Genomic DNA, 26,351 nt, shown 5'->3' with positions numbered 1-26,351 from the left:
ACCAGTGTGCAGACCATTTAGCAGAAAGCAAACATATTCACTGAAACACAGTGAGGGTTTCAAAACGGTTTGGTTTTTCTCCTTTTTTACCTTGACATACTTATCAGTACTTGAGATCACCAAAATAAATTCATCAGTGGTAGGATTAGGTTTAGGTTTGTTTTTTCCTTTTATGAGCCATTTGAGATATCCAGTTGTCTTTCTTCCTATATACTCCTATTTCTTCTTTCCAACCTCATGCAATTTTAGTTTTTTTCATTTTGAAATAAAACTAATTTCAAAGAATTAGAACTCTATTAAGTGGTATCTATTGGAAAAAAATGAAGTGTAATTGTTTTAATTAAAACCACAAAGGGCATTGAAATACATACTGTAATTCTTAAGATGGAAAAATTGAATAAAAATTTTACCCACAAAATTTTGAAGTTTTCTATGCTTATGGGTTTTTTAAAAGTTCAGGTTTAGGTTGCAGCTGTTTCAAAGAGCTTTTTTCCATGCATCTTTAGCTTCTTAATCTACTTTTCTCCTTACTGTGTAGACAGAGATTTTTTTTTTTAATGTTCTACCTTGAACTTGGATGCCTCATTCTTAGTTGTCTGAAGAAGTTGAAATTAGTCATGTTACCATTATGTAGTTTTGATGACATCTGGTCATGTATTTCTAAACTGAAACAATCACTGTTTTGACAAGTTACTTAAGAAAGAGGACAGAGTTAATGTCAAGGCTGTCCTTCCAAACTGGCACATCTTGCAGGGATTGTTAGAGCAGAAAAGGCAAAAAGCAGCCTTGGGTTAAATTTATTATTTGACCTTACGGTGGTACAGTGATGTAATAAAGTTTGTACAGCTACATTCTTTTCTTGTCAGGGAAATATATAATTAGGGAAGGAGTAAACAAATTGTATATGCCACATTTGTCATGATGCAAATAACTTTAAATCTGTAGACCACAGAGATGTTATAACTAGTACATGCTAACTGAGCAATTTGACTGGGTGTGTTTAAAGTTAGATTCTTTGTACTCCAGACTGGATTAACAACCAGCGTTTATTGAACAGGATCATACAATTTGCTGGACATTGTTCTAGGCCAAGGAAGAAAGATGAAAAGTCATGTCCTTTCCTGTCAAGGACGTCATCACACATGGTGATAAATACTGACAATGGATTTATTGCATAGTGGTTGAGGGTCAGACAACTTATTTTCCAGTTCTGATTCTTGCTTCCTAGCTGTGATCTTGGCCAACTGCTTCATATCCTTGAGCCTCAGTTATCTCATTTATGAAACAAGGAAGAAAGTACCTAACTCGTAGGGTTAAATCGTGTAATTATATGAAGTATCTGGTGCAGAGCAAGTGGGTAGCTCCTAATTACTTACGTCTGTTTCGTGCTGCTGTAACAGAATACCACAGACTGGGTAATTTATAAAGAACAGAAATTATTGGCTCATGGTTCTGGAGGCTGGGAAATCCAAGATCAAGGGGCTGGTGAGGGCCTTCTTGCTGTATCAGAACGTGGCAGAGGGTATCACATGGTGAGAAGGCAGGCAAGAGGTTGAACTGGCAGCTTGAAGTTCTTTTATAATTGGCATTAACATTCATGAGGGTAGAGCCCTCATGACCTAAATACCTCTCATTAGGCCCCATCTTCCAACACTGTTGCATTGGGGATTAACTTTCCAACAGATGCTTTTTGTGGGGTGCATTCAAATGGTAGCACTACTGTAATAGAGGGGTATGTCAGGTATATGAGGGAACCTTAAACCAGCTGGGGGAAGAGTTAGAACCCTGTTTCCAGAAAAAGTAATGCCTGATTTGAGACTTGGATAGATGGTATATTATGGGTTGAATTGAGGGTTGTACATTCCAGGCAAAGGGGACATCTAAAAAGTACATGTTTGCTTCATGTTAATTTTGTTTGTGAGTATACAGATAATACATGTAATTTTAATAACAGAATACTTTTTAAATGGATAGGACTATAAGTTTGTGCTCAAAATAGTAATTCATTGCTTCAAGGGTGTGTTTCTTAATACAAGTCAAAAATTGAAGCTTAAATGGCATCTGAGAAATTTGAGGATAAAAAAATTACATAGACCTAGAAGCCTTCTTAATGCTAAATTTAGTGTGCGTATTTGTGTTAATTGCTAGGGATTTGACTTTATTCTACTTCCCGTTAGGGCCTGGTATTAAAGCAAATTACCCCACTTTGGTTCTCTTAATTTAGATTAATTTGACAGAATTTTTCTTCCTTCTCCCTTTTTATGGTCAAATGACATATGAAAATTAGTGTTAAAATACTTCATATCTGTTTTGATAATATGGTCTCATCAGAATCCCAGAATTCTAGCCATTTTCTAGCCAGGTATCTATTATACTAAGTTATGTATTTTAAATGATAGTAATGTTGGCTGTTATTTTGAGATGACTTTACAAATAAAGACCAAGCAGTGCTTTCCCTCAGGTGTTTTGAATAACCACTCTTTTTTTCTTTACTTATTGTTTTAAAATTATTATTATTTTTTTTTGTAGAGATGGAGTCCCACTATGTTGCCCAGGCCGGTCTCAGACTCCCAGGTTCAAGTGATCCTCCTGTCTTGGTGCCTCCTATAGTGTTGGGATTATAGGTGTGAGCCACCAGGCCTGGTCCCTTTACTTATTTTGGCCTCTTGTCTTGATAAGGACAGATATGACATTTGATCTTAGCCAGAAGGCCAAGAAGCAATTGGCTTCTTGTCTTGGGTAACTCAAAACTTTAAAGGGCAGAATAGATACCCAGAAAACCACAGCCACATAGCTGTAATGTACCAGCAGTTGAAAAGAAATTTAGCTCTTATTGTATAGAATTAGCAACTTACATTGTTTTTCTGATGCTGGCTTTTAGCCAGCAAAAACATCCACTACCCTGATCATCTCCTAGAGATGGAAACCATTTCTTATGTGCCTCCAGCCATGAACTGGTCTGTCAGTGAAAGATTATTCCCAACCCTGCTCTCCTAATAGGAGGATTTCAGGAAGCCAAGGGATTCTATTTAGAACAGCTCAATCTTGTCTTTGTATTAAGATGTATTAACCTGAGATGCCACTTCTGTCCAGACAGGAAATCACATTGTTCTTAGTTTACCTTCCCTTTAAAGGAAAGCTGGGGAATACGTTAAATCCTATTTACTACCCACCTACTTATTACTGTCATCCATATTTTCTTTATCTTGTCATTACGTTTCTCTGTGTTGTCATTAGTCTCTCCCCGAAGTAAAACATTCATGGCACTTGTCATTTGTAATACCAGGATACTAGTGTTAAACTGCTTTCATGAGTGAACAAGAGTTCTTGGTCTTCGAGTCATTCTTCCATGGATAGGGTTGGCTTACTCAACCAAGTCCATCCTAGAGAATCCCTAACTCTTGGGATTTAACGTCCTGGAGAGAGCTGTTAGTGCCATTTTGCGGTGAAAATAGTTACCGTGGTTACTGTGCAAGGCACTGTTTTTTTTTTCTGCTTTGAACCAGGCAGTGAACTGCCTAAAAATGGTCACTTTCCTGCAGTGCCTTTGAGCAGAAATGATTCTCTTGGACTTAGGCCTTAGCATTTTTTTATGCCCATATCGTGTATGATGAGCCCACGACTAGATAGATCCCCACAGGAACCGTGTACTTTGAGTCCCCATAGGCTTCTGGCCACCGGCCATGTGACAGCCTGGAAGAGGGCCAGATTTTTCCTTTGCTCATAGCTGCTAGATAAGTGGCTGAGGGTCTGATAGAAAGAGCAGTCAGTACAAAAGAGACTGAAAAAAAAAGCCCAGCCACATGCTTGGTGAGTCTCCCGGCTGTGATGCTGTAGTCATCTACGGTGACAGTCGGAACAAAAGAGATCAAGTGCGACCTCAGAGTAACAATGCATATTGTTGGGAGGAGAATAGTTTTCATGTACTTTTTATTCTAGATTGTCAACTGCAAGTAGCCTGGTTTATCTTTACCATATTTGTCACATCACATACTATGAAAGTAGTTTAAGGCTTACAGTTAAAACATAGCTTGTGAAGAGAGCATGTAACTTTCCCTTTCAAAACTGCCTTGCAATATAATTTTTAAATATTAATCTAAATATTGCTTCTCAGTTGTTTAAAAATATAATTTAAAATGTGGATTCAAATTTGTAACCTTCATTTGTCAATTTTTCAGGGTTTGGCTGTGTAGTTGAACATGTCTTAATTTTTGTTAAACAAATAATGTTTCTTGTGGACAGTTTTGAAAATAGAGGAAAGTATAGAAAAGAATAAACAACTGTACTCCCACATGTAGAACAATGCCAGGTGCATGATGGGCTCTCACATATTTGCTCAGTGGATGTAGAGACAGATACTGTTAATATCATTTGGGTATATATGTCTAGGATTTTTTATTTTTATTTTATTTATTTATTTTTTGAGATGGAGTCTCGCTCTCAAGTCATGCAGACTTGAGTGCAATGGCGTGATCTTAGCTCACTGCAGCCTCCGCCTCCTGGGTTTAAGTGATTCTCTCGCCTCAGCCTCCCAAGTAGCTGGGGCTACAGGCACCTGCTATCATGCCCGGCTAATTTTTGTATTTTTAGTAGAGACGGGGTTTCACCGTGTTGGCCAGGCTGGTCTTGAACTCCTGACTTCAGGTGATCTGCCTGCCTCGGCCTCCCAGAGTGCTGGGATTACAAGCATGAGCCACTGTGCCTGGCCCAGCATTTTTAAAATGAGTATTAGTCTTTTTTTTTTTTTTTTTTAGAAAATAGGGATCAGAACATGCAAATAGAATGTAATTTCTTCTCTTTAAATTGAAAAAATATTTTGACATTTCTTATTTTTTGTTATTTGACATTTCTTTTGTTTTTGAGACAGAGTCTCGCTCTGTTGCTCAGGCTGGAGTGCAGTGGTGTGATCTCTGCTCCCTGCATCGTCCACCTCCTGGGTTCAAGCGATTCTCCTGCCTCAGCCTCCCGAGTAGCTGAGATTACAGACGTATGCCACCATGCCCGACTAATTTTTTTATTGTTGTAGAGATGGGGTTTCGCCATGTTGACCAGGCTGGTCTCGGACTCCTGACCTTAGGTGATCTGCCCACCTCGGCTTTCCAAAGTGCTGGGATTAGAGGCATGAGCCACCAGGCCCTGCCTGTTACTTGACATTTCTTTTCATTGTTATTCTTATTTTTTTTGTGATAGCTGGAAGATTTAAATTTGCCTGTGGCCTTTAGCAAGAGGGCAGCCTCACTTTAGGCATGTCTGGTAGATGAAGCTGTATATAATTTTATCAGGTAATGGCTGCTGTGGATCCTCATTAAATATGTGACCTTAACTCCATACCTTTTTACATTATGATCTGGGGAGTAGGGTCCTTTATTCCTACTGCCCACACCTAAGTTTAGAGACGTTCTCACTCAGTCTGTCCAAGTGCATTCTTCTCTTCCTCCTTGTTAGTGTCTGATTTCTGCCAAACTCATCTGCTTATTCTCCTTTTTTTCCTTACATGAACTCTTTGCTCTAGCCAAATGGTTTTCTCCAAATCCTGCATTTTCTTTTTCTCTCTTTTTTTTTTTTTTTTGAGATGGAGTCTCACTCTGTCACCTAGACTGGAGTGTAGTGGCGCAATCTTGGCTCACTGCAACCTCTGCCTCCCCGGGTCCAGCGATTCTCCTGCCTCAGCCTCCCGAGTAGCTGGGACTACAGGCGCGCACTACCAAGCCCGGCTCATTTTTGTATTTTTAGTAGAGATGGGGTTTCACCATGCTGGCCAGGCTGGTCTCGAACTTCTGACCTCGTAATCCGCCTGCCTTGGCCTCCCAAAGTGCTGGGATTACAGGTGTGAGCCACCACGCCTAGCCCCAATCCTGCATTTTCTGTTAACCTGTTTATATTAGTAAAGTGTGGGATCTTGAGAGATAGTATTCTGGAGGTGTCACACAGCAGAGAAGCTTATTCAAGTTACAAGAGATTAGTTCGTTTTTCCAGTAAAGACTTACGATTGACATTTAAAACTTTTAGTACTTCTAAAACTAACTCCTTCCCTCTGCACCCTCCTTCCCCTAAAAAGAGAGAGAGAAGGAAAGCAAGAAAGAAATTAGTTGGCATATGCTTACTGTGACATTTGTCTTCTCTGTGGCAATTAAAACTTCAAAACATTCTTACAGGTCAGTTGTTCCTTGATTCTTTGGGTAACACAGCTAGTGTGGCAAACATGGTTTCATCATGCCTGCAAATTTTGATTATATTTCCTCCTCCTTTCATCAAACCCTGCTCTCAACATTACCTAGTTTGTAATTAAAATAGGCTTGTGCTGGGGTGATCCACACTAATCATTTGACATAGTTAACCTGCGCCACTTTGATAAGCCATAGCACTGACCTTGCCTTAACCAAATGAACTTGACATCTTGTAGCTTTAGGCCTTCTAAGTGTTAGTTTCTCTTCACAGTCAGTCTAGCAGTGGAGCTTTCATTGACATTCTTCATTCATTCTTTATTGTATCTGCATATGAGGAAGCCACAAAGTTAATATTTTTTAAAAAGGTATGGACTCTGTTTTCAGACTTACTACCTACTTAGGGGTTAAAGTCAGTAATAAGTCCTTGAGTAATAAAAACATTATGATATAGACTGGATGAGGCAAGAACATACAGGTAGCATGGCACAGTGGGTAGCCTCTGGAGGCATTAAGATTGGAATTTAGATCTTGGTCCCTCAACTCAGTGGCCCTGTATCTTACCCATCCTGAAGCCTCCAGTTTTCCTTCTGGGAATTGAACAGGAGAGGTTATGGGGAGGATTTTCCCCATTTTGAGTTTCCTTTCCACTTCTTGGCAGCATTTAGTAAAGGACCGTGAAGACTAGGAAAGTCAGCCCAGAACTTCCCGAAGGAATGAAGACTGGAGCTAGACCTTGATAGCGGGCTAGGTCACATGGAGAAGGGAAAAAGGCATGGAAACAAGTCTGTAGAAAGAGCATTGAGAACATATGCAGGGAAGAGACTCCATGAAAGCAGTGCATTAAAAAATGTGTGTTTGAAGGGGTAGAGTCTGGAATCTGAAAGATGGGAAAGAAGATTCTTAAAATCGAGGCATGAGATGAGAATGTGAGTGAACATAGGAGCTCAGGCAATGGCAGAGAAAGGGCAGATACAAGGAGCATCTCCAAGGAAAAATCGTCAGGATTTGACGGGTGAGACCGTAGAATGAAAGAAATTTTCCAGGTTTAAGCTGGGTGATTACTGTGTCTGTCATGTATTCATTCATTCTTAGAATACTTAAATGGAAAACCTGCTGTTGCAGTGTTCTGTTCTAGGTATTGGCGATTAACCACGAAATAAAACAGAAGCCCCTGCTCTTTTGAAACTTACTTTCTAGTGTTAATTATGTTAAAAAATTTAGTGTCAGCAATTTTAGGATCTTGAGATGTCATCATCTAGCTCATGATTCTTTTATGATCTAAAAGTTAAATGGGAAATATCGATGAAAGCGCATCCAGTATCTTCATGAACTCAGTATACAGTATTTCCGTGTTTCAGAACTGTAAAGATAAGAATGAAACTGTTAAACTGAAAATACTGAATTTCACAGATCAAAGAAAATGGCACTACTCTAGATGTAGAATTAATAGTTCACCTTATAATTAATAAATTTCAGGAAATATCATGAAGTTTGGAACACCTAGGAAATTGTTGAGTTGTAAAAGGCTCCTTTTGTAGACTTTGGTTGGGTTAAAACTAGGTTCATTTAAAAACCAGGAGGAAGTAGTTAGGTTGAACAGGGCTTTAATACTTGATGGCCTTTGTTCATGTGAGTTTTGTCAGCTTATTTCTGAAGTAGTGCTATAATGTTTTAGTGTTCAGTTTTCTTCAATTCTTTAAGGTAAAATAATTTGTTATTAGTAGATAACTCCTTGACAGAAAATGTTGACATAAGAAATAAAGAAGTTTGAAATTTAGAATACAGTTTTCCACGTTATGTTGAAAGCTTGAATTGGAAGAACATTATCTAATAAAAATTATGATGCATTTAGATATTCATTTGGTTTAGAAAACTTTCCTGCCTTTCATTTAATTGACCTAGTTGTAGTTCATAGCATTTTAATGATAACCACAACCAGTCAGCTGTAACAACAGAATATAAAGATTATATGTAATTCTTTTTTTTTTTTTTCCGAGGTGGAGTCTTTCTCTGTCGCCCAGGCTGAAGTGCAGTGGCGCGATCTTGGCTCACGGCAAGCTCCGCCTCCCCAGTTCACGCCGTTCTCCTGCCTCAGCCTCCCGAGTAGCTGGGACTATAGGCGCCTGTCACCATGCCTGGCTAATTTTTTGTATTTTTAGTAGAGACAGGGTTTCACCGTGTTAGCCAGGATGGTCTCGATCTCCTGACCTCGTGATCTGCCCGTCTCGGCCTCCCAAAGTGCTGGAATTACAGGTGTGAGCCACTGTGCCTGGCCAAAGATTGTATGTAATTCTTAAGGAAATCAGTAAAGGGGTTTGGACCTAATAGGACTCATAAATTTTTTTGCATTTAAAAGTGTTCTTAAGAAATGATCAGGATTCTGAGCTGCTTTAGATATATTACCTCTCAGGGTCTGAATTTCTTTTTCTTAAGGATAATTTTATGTTTTTTCAATTTTCTTCAGGTAAAAGTGCAGTTTTAAAGTGTCTCCTGGATATTCACAAAATTTTTCAGGAAAATGACCCAGCGTACATACTGAATGATCTCTACATCTCAGACTACTGTGTGTGGATTCAGAAAGTCAAGTAAGTTTTCATAGAGTTACTTATGAATTTTTAGATGTTCACATTGCTGAAATACCTATTTACCCAGGAGGAAGAAAACGAAATAACCTGAGGAGTAAGTTGTGTTTTTTTTTGTTTTTTTTGTTTGTTTGTTTGTTTGAGATGGAGGTTTGCCCTTGTCGCCCAGGCTGGAGTGCATTGGTGTGATCTCAGCTCACTGCAACCTCCGTCTCCCAAGTTCAAGTGATTCTTGTGCCTCTGCCTCCCGAATAGCTGGGATTACAGGCGTGTGCCACCACGCCTAGCTAATTTTTTATTTTTAGTAGAGACGGGGTTTCACCACGTTGACCAGGCTGGTCTTGAACTCCTGACCTCAGGTGATCCACCCACCTCGGCCTCCCAGAGTGCTGGGATTACAGGTATGAGCCACTGTTCCTGGCCAGGAATAAGTTTTAATGAGAAGGAAACCCATAGACCTACCAAACACTAAAAAGCAACTGGATTAACATGGGGAGCTTGGTGAATTTGCTTAGGGAAGGAGGTACACAGGTGGTAAAAAGTTAATTTTATTAGAAAAAATTGGCATTGGTATGTCCTGGAAAACAGGTATTAAAACAGTTGTGATATTGATTGCCTTGCTATTGACTGTCCAGTATGAAATCTCAAGACTGGGTATCTGAACTTGTATCTGTATTTCACTTACAGTAGAGTGTGAGTGTGTGTAGATGTATGTGCATTCATGTTTGTGTGTGCAAACATTTTAGTATGCAAACTGCATCAATTGAATCCAGATGAGAGCTCTGCATTTATTGGCTAGCCACTGACTTACCACCTGCAGAGCCTAATAGCATGATTCTTGATAACGCATGTATGGAAGGGTCTGAACACTCACAAATGAGCTCCAGCACTTGGTATATAAAAATTTTTTAAAGTGTTTACCATTGCGTCAATCAAAGAAACATAGTAGATTAACGATTACATTTTAAAATGCAGTGAATTTTTATTTCGTGAAGTTCTGTAGATCTGATTCTTATTAGACATGACAAAATTCCATTTCAGTAGCAAGAGGCTATTAATTAAGAATCTATAAATGGACCAGACATGTTGGCTCATGCCTGTAATCCTAGCACTTTGGGAGGCTGAGGCAGGAGGATCGCTTCAGTTCAGGAGTTCAAGACCAGCCTGGGCAACATAGTGAGACCCTGTCTGTATTAAAAAAAACAAAACAAAAAACCTATAAAGGGAACTCTTAATTGGAATGACTCCTAGGTGCTATAGAAAATGATAGCTACAATGTCAATTGTGACTTAGAAGAAAAATAATCTTGATATTTTTGCTACTGCCATGATTGATAAATAAATGCTTTAGTGTGGATTTTAATGTCTGTTTTGAATGAGCCATTATATGGGATTTATTTTTTATTTCTCTTCATGGGGGAGCAATTATATTGCAGAATGAAATATCAAAAAACTTGAGGCTATACCTGTTGTACAGAAAATGCTTAGGGATTGCTCAAGATAATGCCTAATAACATACAGCAGGTGGTGTCAGCATTTGTGTTGGAAATCTAGATTTCGCCAGATGGAAAATTGAATGTTTAACCCCTGAGGTCATAATGGCATGTCATCACTTCATTTGATCCTCCTGCTAATTGAGCTTATCAAATACCCTGCTGTCATTTCCTGTTGTTACTTTCATTTTCATAATAAAATTAAATGGGGATAGTCTATTTGTGTGGGTTTTGGTTTTTCTTTTTTTTTTTTTTTTTAGGAATGATGATTTTGTAAACATGTAATGAATATTGAGGTATGTGCCAGGATCTCATTTCTATGAGTGCCTGTTTCTCTCTTTGCGATATTCTTTATTAGCTAGAGAGAAGTTTGTTTTTCATTAAAGTAGAAAGATACAGGCTGTCAAGTAGATGTAGGGATTATCAGACCTTCCCTGAAAAAACTTTTTCTCTTGGTTTTACGTTGTGGGAAATGAAGTGAAATTCTTAGGTTCTTTGTAATTGTTGTGCTAATAGTACTTTTAAAAAATGGGATAATGTACTGGGGAGTGAGGTAGGAGAGAGAAACCAGCAGGAACTCTTCAAATTACTTTGCAAAAGTTGTTTTTTCAACTTTACCAATTTGAACATAACTTTCTTTTCCCTAAACAGGCGTGTTGCTTTCAGTTTGTATGTTAAATTTTAACTGTAGCCCAGCTATTTTTTTCTCTTTTGAAATAAAATATTTGTTTATCTAATTTTTATAAAAATTTCTAGTTTCAGTCTTAATTTTACAAGCACAACATGATTGAGCTTTCTAGTATTTTCTTTACTGTGAACTTCTTAGGTCTAAATAATTCTACTGCAGTGTAGATCCATGATTTTCATAAGTAATTTTTTCCTCACTTTTACCTTCTGGTTTATTTCTTCTACATATAGTTTATCAGCGAAATCTAGCACCTTATTTTTATGTTTGAAAAGAGCCATGTATTTTTCTTAGTTTAGTTTGATGTTTTTGATTATAATAATAAAAACTGTGTAAGGTTTTGTTTGAAATACCAGGTAATTGCTAAATTCTGACTAGCACAAAAACAGCATTCCATTTTTACAGTCAGATATATGTTTTCGCAAAAACCTATTGAAACGTAGGTAGCAAAGTCATTCTTACATTGAATCGATGAAGTTATAGCAACATCTGTTGTTACTTCTGCTTTTGTACTAGGTTTCCCTATGTTATTTTTCCCTATGATATCTGTGTCTTGTAATGCATATTTGCAAAGCTGAAAAACTGAAGCTCCTGGCCTCTCATTCTGAGTTACAGATTTTACCAATTGTTTTTCTGAAAAGAACGCTCCCTACCACCCTTCACTATAAGCTTCACTGGAAGTTTTGAGTGTGGTGCTCACTACAGCAAATGTTCTGTGGTTGGCAGCCTTAGAAAGTGATTTGTTTGAGGTTATATGTCTTATAAGAGATAGGTCAGGTCTTCTGGTTCCAGATTTCATATTTTTCAAGATATGCCAGTTATGCAACCAGTTGTCTCCACCCATAGCATGTGGAAGAAAAAAGATAAAAGCCCTTTCTTCAGAGAGATTTTCCTATAGGAAAAGGAATGAATGAAACGTCTGTCTTTCTCATGGATGTTCCCATAGCACTTGGTTGAGAGATCATTGGGCACCTCTCATGCCTGCCTTATATTGTAGGAATCTAGATGTGTATCTCTTTCCCCTCTAAAATGCTAAGGTCTATGTGAATAAGCACCTGTCTGGACCCATCACAGTTTGTGAGCACAATCAGTTTTACTCAAATTGAATGATACCTGTTAGACCGGATTAAAGGAATGTTTTTCATTTTTTTTTAAATGTAGCACTTTAAAAATATAAATCAATTCTCTTATTTTTATTGGTATTTCAGCTACATATACAAGTTGCCGCATTCTTTGCTGGTGGGCTGCCATCAGTAGCAGTGATAGTTCTGACCCTCTGAAATTTAACAGTTCCATGGTATCCAACCCTTTGGCTTCCATGGGCCATACTGGAAGAATTGTCTTGGGCCACACATAAAATACACTAACACTAATGATAGCATGGACCAAAAAAAAGATCCATGCATAATTTTTATGATATCCATCACTACACATAAGCAAAAAAGTCCTTGGATTCAAATAGTTGGCACCTTTTTATATAAGGTGGGATAGAAACTAATGAACTGTAATACATTCCAGCTCTACTTCTCATTGACTGTATGACCTTAGCAAGTCACTTTGTCACTTAATCTAATTCAACCAATATTAGTATTTTGATATTTCCTGTATTTGTTTCCCAATGCATTTTTTAAAAATATGTAACAGGTTTATTTTCTTTTTTTTCTTTTCTTTTTTTTTTTTTTTAGTATTTATTGATCATTCTTGGGTGTTTCTCAGAGAGGGGGATTTGGCAGGGTCATAGGACAATAGTGGAGGGAAGGTCAGCAGATAAACATGTGAACAAAGGTCTCTGGTTTTCCTAGGCGGAGGGCCCTGCTGCCTTCTGCAGTGTTTGTGTCCCTGGGTACTTGAGATTAGGGAGTGGTGATGACTCTTAAGGAGTATGCTGCCTTCAAGCATCTGTTTAACAAAGCACATCTTGCACTGCCCTTAATCCATTTAACCCTTAGTGGACACAGCACATGTTTCAGAGAGCACGGGGTTGGGGGTAAGGTTATAGATTAACAGCATCCCAAGGCAGAAGAATTTTTCTTAGTACAGAACAAATGGAGTCTCCTATGTCTACTTCTTTCTACACAGACACAGTAACAATCTGATCTCTCTTTCTTTTCCCCACATTTCCCCCTTTTCTATTCGACAAAACCACCATCGTCATCATGGCCCGTTCTCAATGAGCTATTGGGTACATCTCCCAGATGGGGTGGCGGCCGGGCAGAGGGGCTCCTCACTTCCCAGACGGGGCGGCCGGGCAGAGGCGCCTCCTCACCTCCTGGACGGGGTGGCTGGCCGGGCGGGGGCTGCCCCCCACCTCCCGGACGGAGCGGCTGCTGGGCGGAGACGCTCCTCACTTCCCAGACGGGGCGGCTGCCGGGCGGAGGGGCTCCTCACTTCTCAGACGGGGTGGCCGGTTAGAGACGCTCCTCACCTCCCAGACGGGGTGGCGGCGGGGCAGAGACACTCCTCAGTTCCCAGACGGGGTCGCGGCCGGGCAGAGGCGCTCTTCACATCTCAGATGGGGCGGTGGGGCAGAGGCACTCCCCACATCCCAGACAATGGGCGGCCGGGCATAGACGCTCCTCACTTCCTAGACGGGATGATGGCCGGGAAGAGGCGCTCCTCACTTCCCAGACTGGGCGGCCGGGCAGAGGGGCTCCTCACATCCCAGACGATGGGCGGCCAGGCGGAGACACTCCTCACTTCCTAGACAGGGTGGCGGCCGGGCAGAGGCTGCAAACTTGGCACTTTGGGAGGCCAAGGCAGGCGGCTGGGAGGTGGAGGTTGTAGCGAGCGGAGATCACGCCACTGCACTCCAGCCTGGGCAACATTGAGCACTGAGTGAGCGAGACTCTGTCTGCAATCCCGGCGCCTCGGGAGGCCGAGGCTGGCAGATCACTCGCGGTCAGGAGCTGGAGACCAGCCCGGCCAGCACGGCGAAACCCCGTCTGCACCAAAAAATACGAAAACCAGTCAGGCGTGGCGGTGTGCGCCTGCAATCCCAGGCACTCGGCAGGCTGAGGCAGGAGAATCAGGCAGGGAGGTTGCAGTGAGTCGAGATGGCAGCAGTACAGTCCAGTCTCCGCTCGGCATCAGAGGGAGACCGTGCAAAGGAGGACGGGAGAGGGAGGGGGAGGGGGAGAGGGAGAGCCCCAGTGCATTTTTAAACCAGTGGAAGCAATACTGCACATACCATTCTGTAGCCTGTTTTATACTCATGATAATATCCTATAAACCATTTCCCTTTATAACATAATATCCATTACAGAGTTTTTTTTAAGTAACTAATTTATTCCTCATTATAAAAAGAGTACATATATGCTCACTGAGAAAATTTCACATTAAAACTGTATGGTTTTAATACATAGCACATTTTGAAATGGCAAGGGATCAAGAACGGTGTTCTTTTGTTTTTGCTACATGGAAAAATTTTATTGTTTTTAAATGAAACTAAAATCTAAAATCCTGACTCTTATCAGTACAAATGTGAACCTGTAATTAAGATGTTAAATCACACTTTTCCTCTCTAGTATAGTTTTTTTAAGTAGGTAGTTCTGGGGAAAAAGAAAAAAAGTGTTTTTGAAATTCTAAACCCTCTTTGCATTAAACTGATTAATGGTTAATTAACTCTAATAGTGCAATTAACTTTTTTTGCTGAAATCTTCTGACCTTTTGGACACTAATGTGGGAAGTTTGTAGAGGGAAACAGCTATATCACAAAATAGTTATCTGTCATTTCATAAGTCATGAACCTCAGTTTCCTCAGTTGTAAGTAAACCTAAGTCATTTCAACACTGAAGTTCTAAAATTTTAGAAAACTTAAGACCTTATGATTGCTTTAGATTCTTGAGTTGCTTTCTATGTGCATGTGCTTTTGAAGGGGATAGGATTATGCTAAGAACAGGGTAGATAACATACATCTCTTCCTTCTGGCTCTCTGTTGTTCCTGGTTCCTCTGCCAAAATGAGGGAGTGAGAGAGACTCATATGCAGAGGTGCAGCATCAGAATTGCATGTAAAAGTGGAGTCATGTATTTTTTTTTCAACCAATAGTTATTGAGCTCTATTATGTGCCAGGTGGTGAGACAGGTGCTGGGAATACTGTGGTGAACAAGAGAGACACGTCGTCTTGAAGTTGGTCTTCTAGTGGGAAATGCAGATGTAATATATTATACCCAGTAGCGGCTACAGTGGGCAAGTATGGGAGCTGTGGAAGCATCTAAGAGGACACAGGGCTGTAGGAAAAGGCTTCCAGAGGAAGAGTTTAAGCTGAGAGCTGAAAGGTTTGTAAGAATTGGTCAGATGCAGGTGGGGAAGTGGGGATGAAGAGTATTTCAGACAGTAGACAAAAGAATATGGCCCATTTGAAGGGCTTGAAAACCCAGGATGCATAGGTTATAGTACAGAAGGGATAGGAAAGAAGTGAGGCTAGAGGTTCATGTAGAGGCTTGGCCACCTAAAGATGCTTGGCCTTTGTCCTGGGAGAATATGGAGCATCTGAAGAGTTTTGAGTGATGAACTGCCTGTGTGATGAGGGGATGAGACTGACATTCTGGGAAGATCCATCAGGTGATTGTGGGGAATGAATTGTGGTGGGGCAGAGCTCAGAGCTCCAGACTTAAAGGCCAGTTAAGAAGCAGGGTAATCCAGGAAAAATAGCCTGAGCCAGGTGAGTGAGAGTGGGGAAGGAGACTAGTCATCAGATTTGAGAGGCAGATGAGACAGACTTAGTAATTGATTGGATGCTGCTAGGAGAGAGAGAAGGGGAGGAGCCAAGATGAGATGTGGGTTTTGACTTGGGCATCTAACTGGGCTGTTGAAGGTGCATATACGAAGATTAAATAATAATGAAGAAGGTGTAGTTTGGGAGAGAAGGTGAGGAGTTCAGTTTTGGAAATGTTGATTTAATGCCTCTAAGGAATATCAGTAAAGAGGGAGCCAGGAACATTTGGAGCACAGCTGGGACAGATGTATAAAGAAGAGTTTAGACAAGAAGGGAAATGAATTAAGTCACAAAACATAAAAAATGTTCTCTGGTTACATGGTACTGTGTTACCTATAAGTATAATAATAATCGGAGTGGATGCATTTCAAGCTGGGAAAATAACATCATGCAGATGAGTAGACAAGGAGAACATGTATGCAACATGGTGAACAAATTTTCTTGTTCTAGCTACAGTGTATAGGTAGGACAAGAGTGGATGTGAGGCTTTTTGCATTTGGATCATAGTTTATCCTTGCTGTCTCCCTTTACTGTTGAACAAGAGGGTCTACTGTTAACATTTCAAGGGTCACGATGTTATAGTAATAGGGTCAGATAAGAAATCCTATCTCTCTAGTCTGTGTGCCAGAGCCTGCCAGTATTCTTAACTAATTCTTTTTGTTTTTTAAGAGATGGAATTTCGCTATGTGACCTCCAGCTCCAGAGCTCAAGTGAACCTCTTGCCTCTGCCTCTGGAGTAGCTGGGAATACAGGAGCATGGCTCATGACTACTTCTTGTCAATTGTTCCCATAAGAGAAACTCACTCAGACTTTTACAGCAAAATTGGGGAGCTTTATTGGTGACTATAGGTTATCCCCTGGAACTGTACGTTCAAGAGTACAGCTGGATACCAGGAGGTCAGATGATGAGAAAGTGAGGCATTCGGCTTGCTCTTGCATATGGTCTTGCATGATGCTGCTTTCTGCAAGGCACTGCCACTCTTCTCTCTCACTGCACATGGAGGATGGCCACTCCACAGCTCTGAGTTTACATGTCTTTACTTTCAGTGGGGATAGATTCCTTCGTTTGTAATTCCAGGGGAGGAAGAATGTGATTGGCTCCGCAAGGGTAAGTGTGTTTTCCTGGTCCAGTTGCCTTGGTCACACTGGGATCAGAAGTAGTGAGTGGCATTTCTAAGAAAGTGAAGGTGGAGGACATGCAGCCACCTCAAGAAGACACTGCTGTAATTTCACAGTACCATTTTGAGCCATAGCTGGAGGAAAGCCATGACACCTACCACCCCCCAAGTCACTGATGTTTATAATAAATCTACAGAGTGGAAGGTGATTTTGGGGATCTGTTAAATTCAGGCACGCAGAGCGATAATCAGAGACTCTAGGTGGTTTTGCATTGGTATGGGAAGTTACTTCTGACAAATGGTGAAATGCTAAGTGTTACATTAGCTGCGAATGATTAGCATGTAGAAGTTTCAAGAAACAATTGTGCGTAATTTCAAGCAAGTTAAACCTTGGTTTAAAATCATTCTTGGTAAGGTGCTTATTCTGGCATGTCAAGTTGCTCTTTAGTTTTACTGTTTATTTTTAATTAAATCCACAAATTCATCCTGGATGGAAGTGGGTTTTTATCTCCATAAGAAAAGATTAGTACAAGGCAGTATCCATTCACTTGGATCCATTCAGCGTGGTTTCATATAGAAAGGATTTACTTAATGGTTCTGTACCTTATCACGAGTAGCTTAGCAGTGCCCACTGGGGACTGTTGCTCTTCATTAGACTTCTCTTACAAGAAATGTGCCAATAAATCATAGGATTACAAATGTTCCTACAGATCTAAGACTAAAATAACCTTTTATAAAGATATGAATGCTTCCTGTAACTAAGTGTATTGAAAAAATTAACAAAAGAATTACATATTTGAATGTTAAAGGTTTATGGGATATTTTTGTTGTTGTTGTTTTTTTTAATTTGTAATTTTTATCTTTTTTTTTTTGGTAGACTTTTTATTTTAGAATAGTTTTAGATTTACAGAAAAATTGCAGAGATAGTACAGAGTTCCCATGTACCCTACCCAGTTTTCTCTGTTAACGTCTTATATTGGAATGATATATTTGTCACAATTAATGAACGAATATTGATGTTATTGTTAACTAAAGTTTATTTAGATTTTCTTAGTTTTTACCTAATGTCCTTTTTCTCTTCTATGAGACCACATTTTGTTTTGCTTTTACTAAAGAACTGGAAATTGAGTAGTGCTCAATTTCTTGGACATTTTGGTTATTCAAGAGCTTAAATGCTATGAAAGGTAAGTGAAATATTGTTGAGATACTCAGATACCTGAGGAGCTTAATACATACAAACATTCTAATCATCATGAATCCAGACTTGGAAAAAATGGGTTTGACGTATTTGAGAATTTTTAGAAATAGAAACATAATTCAGATATCATTTTTACTTACACATGTACCATGGACATCATGATTATGATACATTGATAAAAATAGAGAAAGCTTAGGGCTGGGCATGCTGGCTCATGCCTATAATCCCAACGCTTTGGGAGGCTGAAGTGGGAGGATCAGTTGAGGACAGGAGTTCGAGACCAGCTTGGGCAACGTAATGAGACCGTGTCTCAACAAAACAAAACTGGGCATGATGGCATGTGCTTGAACCCAGGAGTTCAAGGCTGTAGTGAGCCAAGATCATGCCACAGCACTCCAGCCTGAGTGACAGAGGGAGACCCCATCTCAAAAAAAAAAAAAGTTTATAAAAATAAATTGGGCAAGGCCTTTATAGTTTCATCTTAATTTTCTTAAGGTGGAGGAGGTTAGAGGAGAAAATGTGGAGATACATATGAACCATTTTCAGAGGTGAATAAGCATGGAAAATACTCTACCTTTACCTAGGGAGTAGTATGTATATCAAGCCCATTTTATAGCTGTGGCTGGGTGGCTGTGTTAGAAGTCTCTGTTCTTTCTTGTTTTAGTCCCTGATACTTGGCTCTAGACTGCCCAAGTCCTTGGTTTTGGCTTGGTGGAGCCATGGCTTTTTACAGAGTAAGCAAATTGCTATTTTCCTTCATCTCCTTGTTCTTGTGTATTTTTGTACCTCAAAGCTCTTTGGAGGATTCTCTTTGGAGGGAGACCCACAGGATCAAGTGAGTTAGGGTGGTGATTGATTTAGTCAGGTTTTGTAAACCAGTATTCTCTACTTCACGTAGAATTTTCACTGTGCTTGAATTGTCTTAACATCTTATCCAGAGAAAAGGCTTACATTGATTAATGTGGCATATGTGTGGTTATCATACTTAGAAAGTGCTCTGTTTAAGGAGAGCTTTGTCAAGAGCATTCTTTCAATGGAGTCACAAGAAAGCTTTTTAAAAAAGCTGACAATTTCAAGTACAATTTCCTTTTTCTTCTGTCTGTTATGATTGAAACCCAATCTTTGTTATAACATAATTATCTCAGCTGAAGCCAACAGGGAGTTGCTGCCTTAATGTAAGGGGTGTGAAGTCCCCTAAATAAATAGAGGATTAATTACATTCCCAGCATGTTGCAAAGGTGATGAGATTGATTGTGATCATTTGACTTGTCCCATTTCCTGCTCTGACTACTTTCTTGAATAAATAGAAGCTGGGAAAATAATAAACAGAGCTGTGGAACGTATCTTTGGGTATGGAGTGTTGGAAAAGGACCTTCTTGAGGTATATTTCTGGATTTTAAGTGATTTATATGACATTTTACAGTTTTTTTCATTGATTATTCTTGTACTGTTTCAATTTAAACAGCTTTCAAGGAAATTGTTTTTGCTTAAGAAAACATAGATATTAGCAGAGCGTTGAGAGAAATTGACAAATTCTATTTGAATGGTTGGATATAAGCAAATTTCTGATCCAATTTAGATGTTTTCATTTAGTGTGGCGTTATGGAAGGTTTAAACTAAAGGAAATATTAGCTATTACATGTTTCTATTGTCCTTTTCACATAAGAGCTTTATACTTCTGTTAAGCTTAAAGTGATAAATTAGGACTTTCATGAAGTGGATCGTGTTTTCTGTTTCGTGCTTGTCTTACTGTCTTTTCCTGGAGAGTTTTATAATATCCTGAAACTGTGATTTAGGGTATTTATTTATTCTCTAAATTTTCTATTGCTGTGGCTTCCTATGGAGGTCCACTTTTTCCAGGGAGTACATAAAACAATCTTTTTGGGGTGTAGGAAAACTGTAATAGACCTTCTACCTATAATTATTTTTTGAGAATGAAATTAAGCTTCATAAATATTTTATACAGGGATTGATGGCAGAAATGATTTTTAGTGGCTACTTACCATACCTTTTTTTTTAGTGATGTGATATTTGATTAGAAGCTTAAAAGGCCACTGCTTCATGGAACAGCGATTCCTGTTTTCAAAGAGAGTCATACACCTTTTTTCTCAAAGCCTAAGTTATGGCAGGGCTGGGATTGCCTCTGCCTGTAAATTAGTGTTGGGGTTCGGGGACTCTAGTCAGTCTCTGCCAATTAAAGACTCCTAATGATATGGTCTCTTCTTTCTGCTCTGTAATTTTATATAAATAATAAAATGGTGCACCAAAACAATGAGAAAAACTGCATTTGTAGTGTCAAATTAACTACCTGACTTAAATGCTAAGTTCATATTTGGGAAAACTCAAGCACTGAAGAATTATCTAATTATTGTGTTTATTTCATTTCGTGTAGGGTATAAGGGCCTTCTTTTTCTGAAATGCCAGCCCTTCTTGAAAATCTCACCTGAGGCTGTGCATGGTGTCTCACGCCCATAATCCCAGCACTTTGGGAGACCAAGTTGAGCGGGATCACCTGGGGTCGGGAGTTCAAGACCAGCCTGGCCAACATGGCGAAACCCCATCTCTACTTAAGAATACAAAAATTCGCCGGGCATGGTGGCACGTGCCTGTAATCCCAGCTACTTGGGAGGCTGAGGCATGAGAATCACTGGAACCTGGGAGGTAGAGGTTGCAGTGAGCCAAGATTGCATCACTGCACTCTAGCCTGGGTGACAGAGTGGGACTGTCTCAAAAAAAACAAAAAAAAAAAATGAAAATTGCCTTGAGTGCAGACCACCATACTTTTACTTTATTTGCTTCTATATTCTGCCTCTACTAAAAATACAAAATTAGCCGGGTGTGGTGGTGGGCACCTGTAATCCCAGTTACTCGGAAGGCTGAGGCAGGAGAATCGCTTGTTCTCTGAGTTGTGTAGCACATCAAGTGATGGAATACACCTCTAATATCATGGCATGTTTGTCTTTTGTTTGGTTTGCCTGATTTTAGTCTTGTGATGGATGAGATATTACTTTACATCCCAGATTTGTAATTATGTGGTATACTTTAAATGACAGAGTGAAAGGTGAAAAGTGATGTCTCTTCTGATGATCATCTCTTCTCCTGACTCTTGCCACTTTCGGTGTGTATGTATCCCATAAACCCAGAGCATTTACACCCCCAAAGTTGTTCTTTGTGGATGTCACTTTTGACACCTTAAGAACCCAAAGACACATTCTTTTGGCAAAGAATAAAACACCTTCTCGCATATGGTATTAAGTACCTTTGTGCCATTCCAAATAAGGTTGCCAGCCAATTTAGATTTTATTTCTATCCTTAGATTATCCTAATGCTTCAGAAAAATAAGGGTTTAGTTCTTACTAGAAGAAATTGACTTCACTTTCAACTTGATATTTAAAATTACAGTTGTCAGCATTTGTCCTATCTGCTTGTTTTAAGGGACATAACAGTTAAAAGGACTTCACTTAATGCTGTATAAGTTAGTGATCTGAATAAAACTATTGGCAAAGGATCTCCACTCTATATTAAATACTGGATTAATCATACAGGTCAAGCTTTCACAATTCTAGTTGTGAAGCTTGTGTTCTGAATGTGGCAGCACTACATATCCTTATGTTTCCGAAGCTTTATTGTGATCCATGGTTTCAGATGCATATTTCAAATCCAGAAATTTTGCCTGGTAAGTAAGGCTTATCATACCTTTTTTAAAAAATTAAATATTTTTTAAATAGTAGAGGCAGGGTCTTGCTGTGTTGCTCAGGCTGGTCTCGAACTCCTGGCCTCGAGCAGTCCTCCTGCCTTGGCCTCCCGAAAGTGCTAGGATTATAGGCATGAGCCACCTCGCCTGGCCTTGTACCTTTTTATCAGAAAGATCCAACCTTGCTCCAGGTTTGTGTGAAAACAGTTTTGCTTTTGTTTTTAAACCAGAGCCACATAGATCTTTCCATCTTCTGTATAGGTCAGTGTTACTTGTTTCTGTTAATCATACTATTTCAAAGTCACCTGCCATTTTAAGGTGGGCTCTCCTCTTGAGGCTTGGGCATGAGAGTTAAGCCAGATACTGACTTCGTTTTCTATCTTTTGGGGTCTTGTTATCCTAGGTGGAAATGGTGGTTGTTTAATTGTGACTGCTTTAGACTTGAGTATCTGTTCATCAGTCCATTCATTCAACAAATAGTTGATGAGTTCCTACTGTGTGCAGGGTTCTCTGCCAGGGGCCTGCCAATGGTAAACAAAAACTTGACTTGGCTTCTGCACTTCTAGAATGTGTGGTCTGATGAGGAGAGAAGTATTAATCAAATACTTGCATACACAAAAAGTAAAATCAAAACCTTGGAAAGTGGTGCAAAAGAAAAGATTCATACTGCCACGAGAGATGGCTGACCTCACCTGGTGAGGGGATTAGGAGGAGAAGGAGGATCCCCTGGGGAAATGTTTGGTTTGAGTACTGAAGTACAAGTAGGAGTTAACCTAAAAAAGGTGGTGGACTTCAGGAATATATAGTAGATCCATCATGTGCAAAGGCTCTGTGGCAGGAGGAGGGAATTTTATATGTTTTCAAGAAATTGCAAGAAGGTCAAGGTGGCTGGAACCTAGAGAAAGGGTATATGTGTTGGGGGAGGGGTCAAGAAAAGGCTGATGATTTAGTCAGAGCCCAGACAGTATAGTGCCTTTTAAGTAATGTTAAGAATTTTTATCCTTATTCTAAGAGTAGCGAGAAGCCAGCGAAGGATTTTCAGCATATGATGGGAGATGACTGGTGTAGTGTAAAGAGCTTTTTGGGCCAGTTTCAAGACTATTAATAGTGCCCTTATGAGGCGTGAGTGTAGCCTGACTAGGGAATTAGGATTTTTAGGAACTCAAATGGATTTAGAGAATGAGGAAGAAGGCAACATGGAGGATGATGCCTGGGTTTGTAGCCTGCACAGCTGAATGAATGATAAAACCTAATTTTGGAAAAGGAATCTCAGGGTTTTGGCTTTTGTTAGAGGAATTCTTCTCTATGCAGAACTTAAACTCTTTTGTGGTGATCTGTACTTTAATCATAATTCTGGATAATGGCCGGTTTTCTTTATTTGCCTCTGTTATTGTTGCCTTTATTATTTAATGAATTACTGGGCTCAGTTATCTATGGAGGTTTGCCGTTTGTATGTGTTTTTTGAATGTTTGTAGAGTTTAGTTATTTTCTTAAAATGTTTTCTTAATGAAATATAAAATACAATAATATTTGAAGTGTATACAAATTATGCAAATTAAGTGTATACAATTACACAAATTAAAGAATAGTAATGAACTGAATATTCATGTAACTACCACTGATTTCTTTTTTTTCTTCTTTTCTTTTTTTTTTTTTTTTTTTTTTAAAGAGACAGGGTTTCTGTCACCCAGGCTGGAGTGCAGTGATATGATCATAGGTCACTGCAGCCTCAAACTCCTGAGCTCAAGTGATCCTCCCATCTCATCCTCCCGAGTAGTTAGGACTACAGGCACGCCCAGCTAATTTTTTATTTTTTGTAGAGATAGGGTCTTGTTTTGTTACCCCAGGCTGGTTGAACAACTGGGCTCAAGTGATCCTCCCATTTCAACCTCTCAAAAGTGCTCAAAGTGGATCGATTATAGGTGTGAACCACCATGCCTGGCCTCCAATCTTAAGAAATAGAATATCACCAATTTCCTAGAGATTCCGTATGGGACCATTCCCAATTGTATTAGCTTCTGGTAACCACAACTCTAAATTTTATGTCAATCATTACTTTACTTTTCCATATAGTTTTACCATTTGTGCATATATCTCAAGTTTAGTTTTTGGCTTTGCTTTCTTTTGGACTTTATGTAATGGAATCATACTATATGTATGGTTTTTCTATTACTTGTTTCTTTTGATTTTAAAAAGATTTATCCATGATGATGCATAGAGTTGTAGATGGTTCTTTTCTGTCCTGCAGTGTACTATCCCTTTGTCTGAATATAGTGCTGTTTGTTTGTCTGTTATTCTGTGGAACCACTAATAAATGGTTTCCAGTTTGGGCTGTTAAGAAAATGCTGCTGCAGATACCACTGTACATGTTTCATGGTGTACTTGTGCAACTTTTTGGTTAAGCCCTACACCTAGGAATGGAATTTCTGGGATTAGGGACAATGATATGTTAGCCTTTAATGGGCAGTGTCAAACTGTTTTCCAAAGTGGTCATACCAGTTTATTTCAACTTACACTTTAACCAGCAATGTATAAGAATTTTCCTGATTCCACCTTCATGCCAACACTTATATGGTTCAGATTTTAAGATTTGACAATCTGAAGGGGTATGAAATAGTTTCTGTTGTAATTTTAATTTGCATTTTCCTAATTACTAGTGAAGCTGAGCATCTTTTCATGTGTTTATGAGCCATTGGTGTTTCCTCTACTATGAAATGTCTGTCTATTGTATCCCCTGTTTTTCAATAGGACTTCCTTTCTTTTTGATTTATAGGATTCTTCCGGTATTCTGGATACTAGTCCTTTATGGGTTAAATATGTTGCAAATATTTTCTTCCAGTTTATAGTTTATGTTTCAGTCTCCTTGTAGTGTTTTCATAAACAGAAGTTTTTAATCTCAATGCTGTAGAATTTCTCAATGTGTTCCTTTATGGGTGTGCTTTTGGTTCTCGTTTAAGAAAGTTTTTATGATTTGGATGTTATAGAGATATTCTCCTATAGTATCTTCTAAATTTTTTATTCTTTTGCATTTTGCATTTAAGTCCTTAGTCCACCTGGAATAGATTTTTTGTATGTTATGCAATAGGGGATCCAGTTTCTTTTTTCCCATATGGATAACCATATCCTGGCTTCATTTATTAAATAGTCTATCCTTTCCTCATACATCCTGCAGTGCTCACTCTCATAAATCAAGTTAACATGTATGTGTGGATCTGTTTCTAGGTTGTCTGTTCAGCCCCACTGATTTACTTGTCTGTCATGCGAGAGTGCCATACTTTCTTAATTACTGTAGCTTTATATCTTAGAATCAGCTTGTCAAGTTCCATGAAAAACATTTTGATTGGAATTGCTTTGAATCTGTTAATCAGTTTGGAGAGACTAAAACATTTTGTGTCTCTTTCCAATAATATGGTATGACTCTCTAAGTTTTCTTTAATGTCTTTCAATAAAATTTTATAATTTTTTCCATTAAAGGCTTACTCATTTTTTTGTTCGATTTATTGCTGATATAAATACTTTTAAAAAAAATTACTTACAAACTGCCTGTTTAAAGTACAGTCATGCATTGCTTAATGATAGGGATACGTTCTGAGAAGTGTATCATTAGGCAGTTTTATTGTGTGAACATCATAGATTGCACTTACACAAACCTAGATGGCATAGCCTACTACACACCTAGGCTCTGTGGTGTAGCCTATTGCTTCTAGGCTACAAACCTGTACTGCATGTGACCATCCTGAATACTGTAGACAGTTGTAACACAGTGGTATTTGTATATCTCAACATATCTAAATATGGAAAAGGTATAGTAAAATCAGAGTATTATACTCTTATGGGACCACCATATGTAGTTCATCATTGACCACAATGTTGTTATGTGGCACATTAATGTATATAGAAATGTAATTCACTTTTTAAAATTGATTTCATATCCAGCTACCTTGTCAGACTCTACTATTAACTCTTATGTATCATTTCTGTCCAGTTTTCTATATAGGCAGTAGTAATGCAAGTAATGACAGTTTGGTTTCTTCCTTTTCAGTCTTTATATTCTTCATTTCTTTTTCTTTTTCATTTTATTGCACTGGCCTAGGCCCTTCAGTACAATCCCGAATAGATATGTTGGTAATATATTTATCTTGTTCTTTATCTTTAAGAAAATGCTTTCAACGTTTTATCATTAAATATGATATTTGCTTTTGTAGATAGGCTTTATCAAGAAAGATTCACGTTATTCTTATTTTGCATAGAGTTTTTTTATTCTAAATAGTTTTGAATTTTATTGCATTTTTTCCTCATCCTTGGGATGATCTTAAAAATTTTCTCCTTTAATTTGTTAATGTAATGAATGGCATGTGTAAAATTTCGAATAAATTCAGCCTTGCATTCCTGGGATAAACCTATCTTGATTATGATGTATTATTTAAACATGATGCTGGATTTGGCTTGCAAACTCTGTGGGTGCCTACAATCAGGAAGAGGGTATGTATGGGAGGAGAAATTGGCCTATAATTTCCCATTATTGTACTGTCCTTTCCTGATAAAATGACTTAACATTGCCTTTTCTGTTCTCTGAAACAGTGCACATAATATTGAAATGATAGATTTCTTGAACCTTCAGTAGCATTCACCAAAAAAAAAAAAAAAAAAAAGCCATTGTGTCTTTCTTTCTTTATGGGAAAATTCTTACCTATTTATT

The 26,351-nt window shown here is 38.8% G+C and overlaps 1 protein-coding gene across 2 annotated transcripts in view; it reads left to right on the top strand.

Annotated features, from left to right (window-relative positions):
• SHQ1 (SHQ1, H/ACA ribonucleoprotein assembly factor) overlaps positions 1–26,351 on the top strand; it is a 102,509-nt gene that overhangs the window by 47,046 nt on the left and 29,112 nt on the right. For both annotated transcript variants that reach the window (XM_004035906.5, XM_055382989.2), the window contains exon 10: positions 8,632–8,752. In XM_004035906.5, the coding sequence (XP_004035954.5) occupies positions 8,632–8,752 (121 nt within the window). The remainder of the gene's footprint in view (positions 1–8,631; positions 8,753–26,351) is intronic.

This window comes from Gorilla gorilla, chromosome 2 (genome assembly GCF_029281585.2).
Source record: "Gorilla gorilla gorilla isolate KB3781 chromosome 2, NHGRI_mGorGor1-v2.1_pri, whole genome shotgun sequence".
NCBI lineage: Eukaryota > Metazoa > Chordata > Mammalia > Primates > Hominidae > Gorilla > Gorilla gorilla.
Note: the sequence above shows the minus strand (reverse complement) of the source record. Positions and strands in the feature narration are given on the sequence as shown.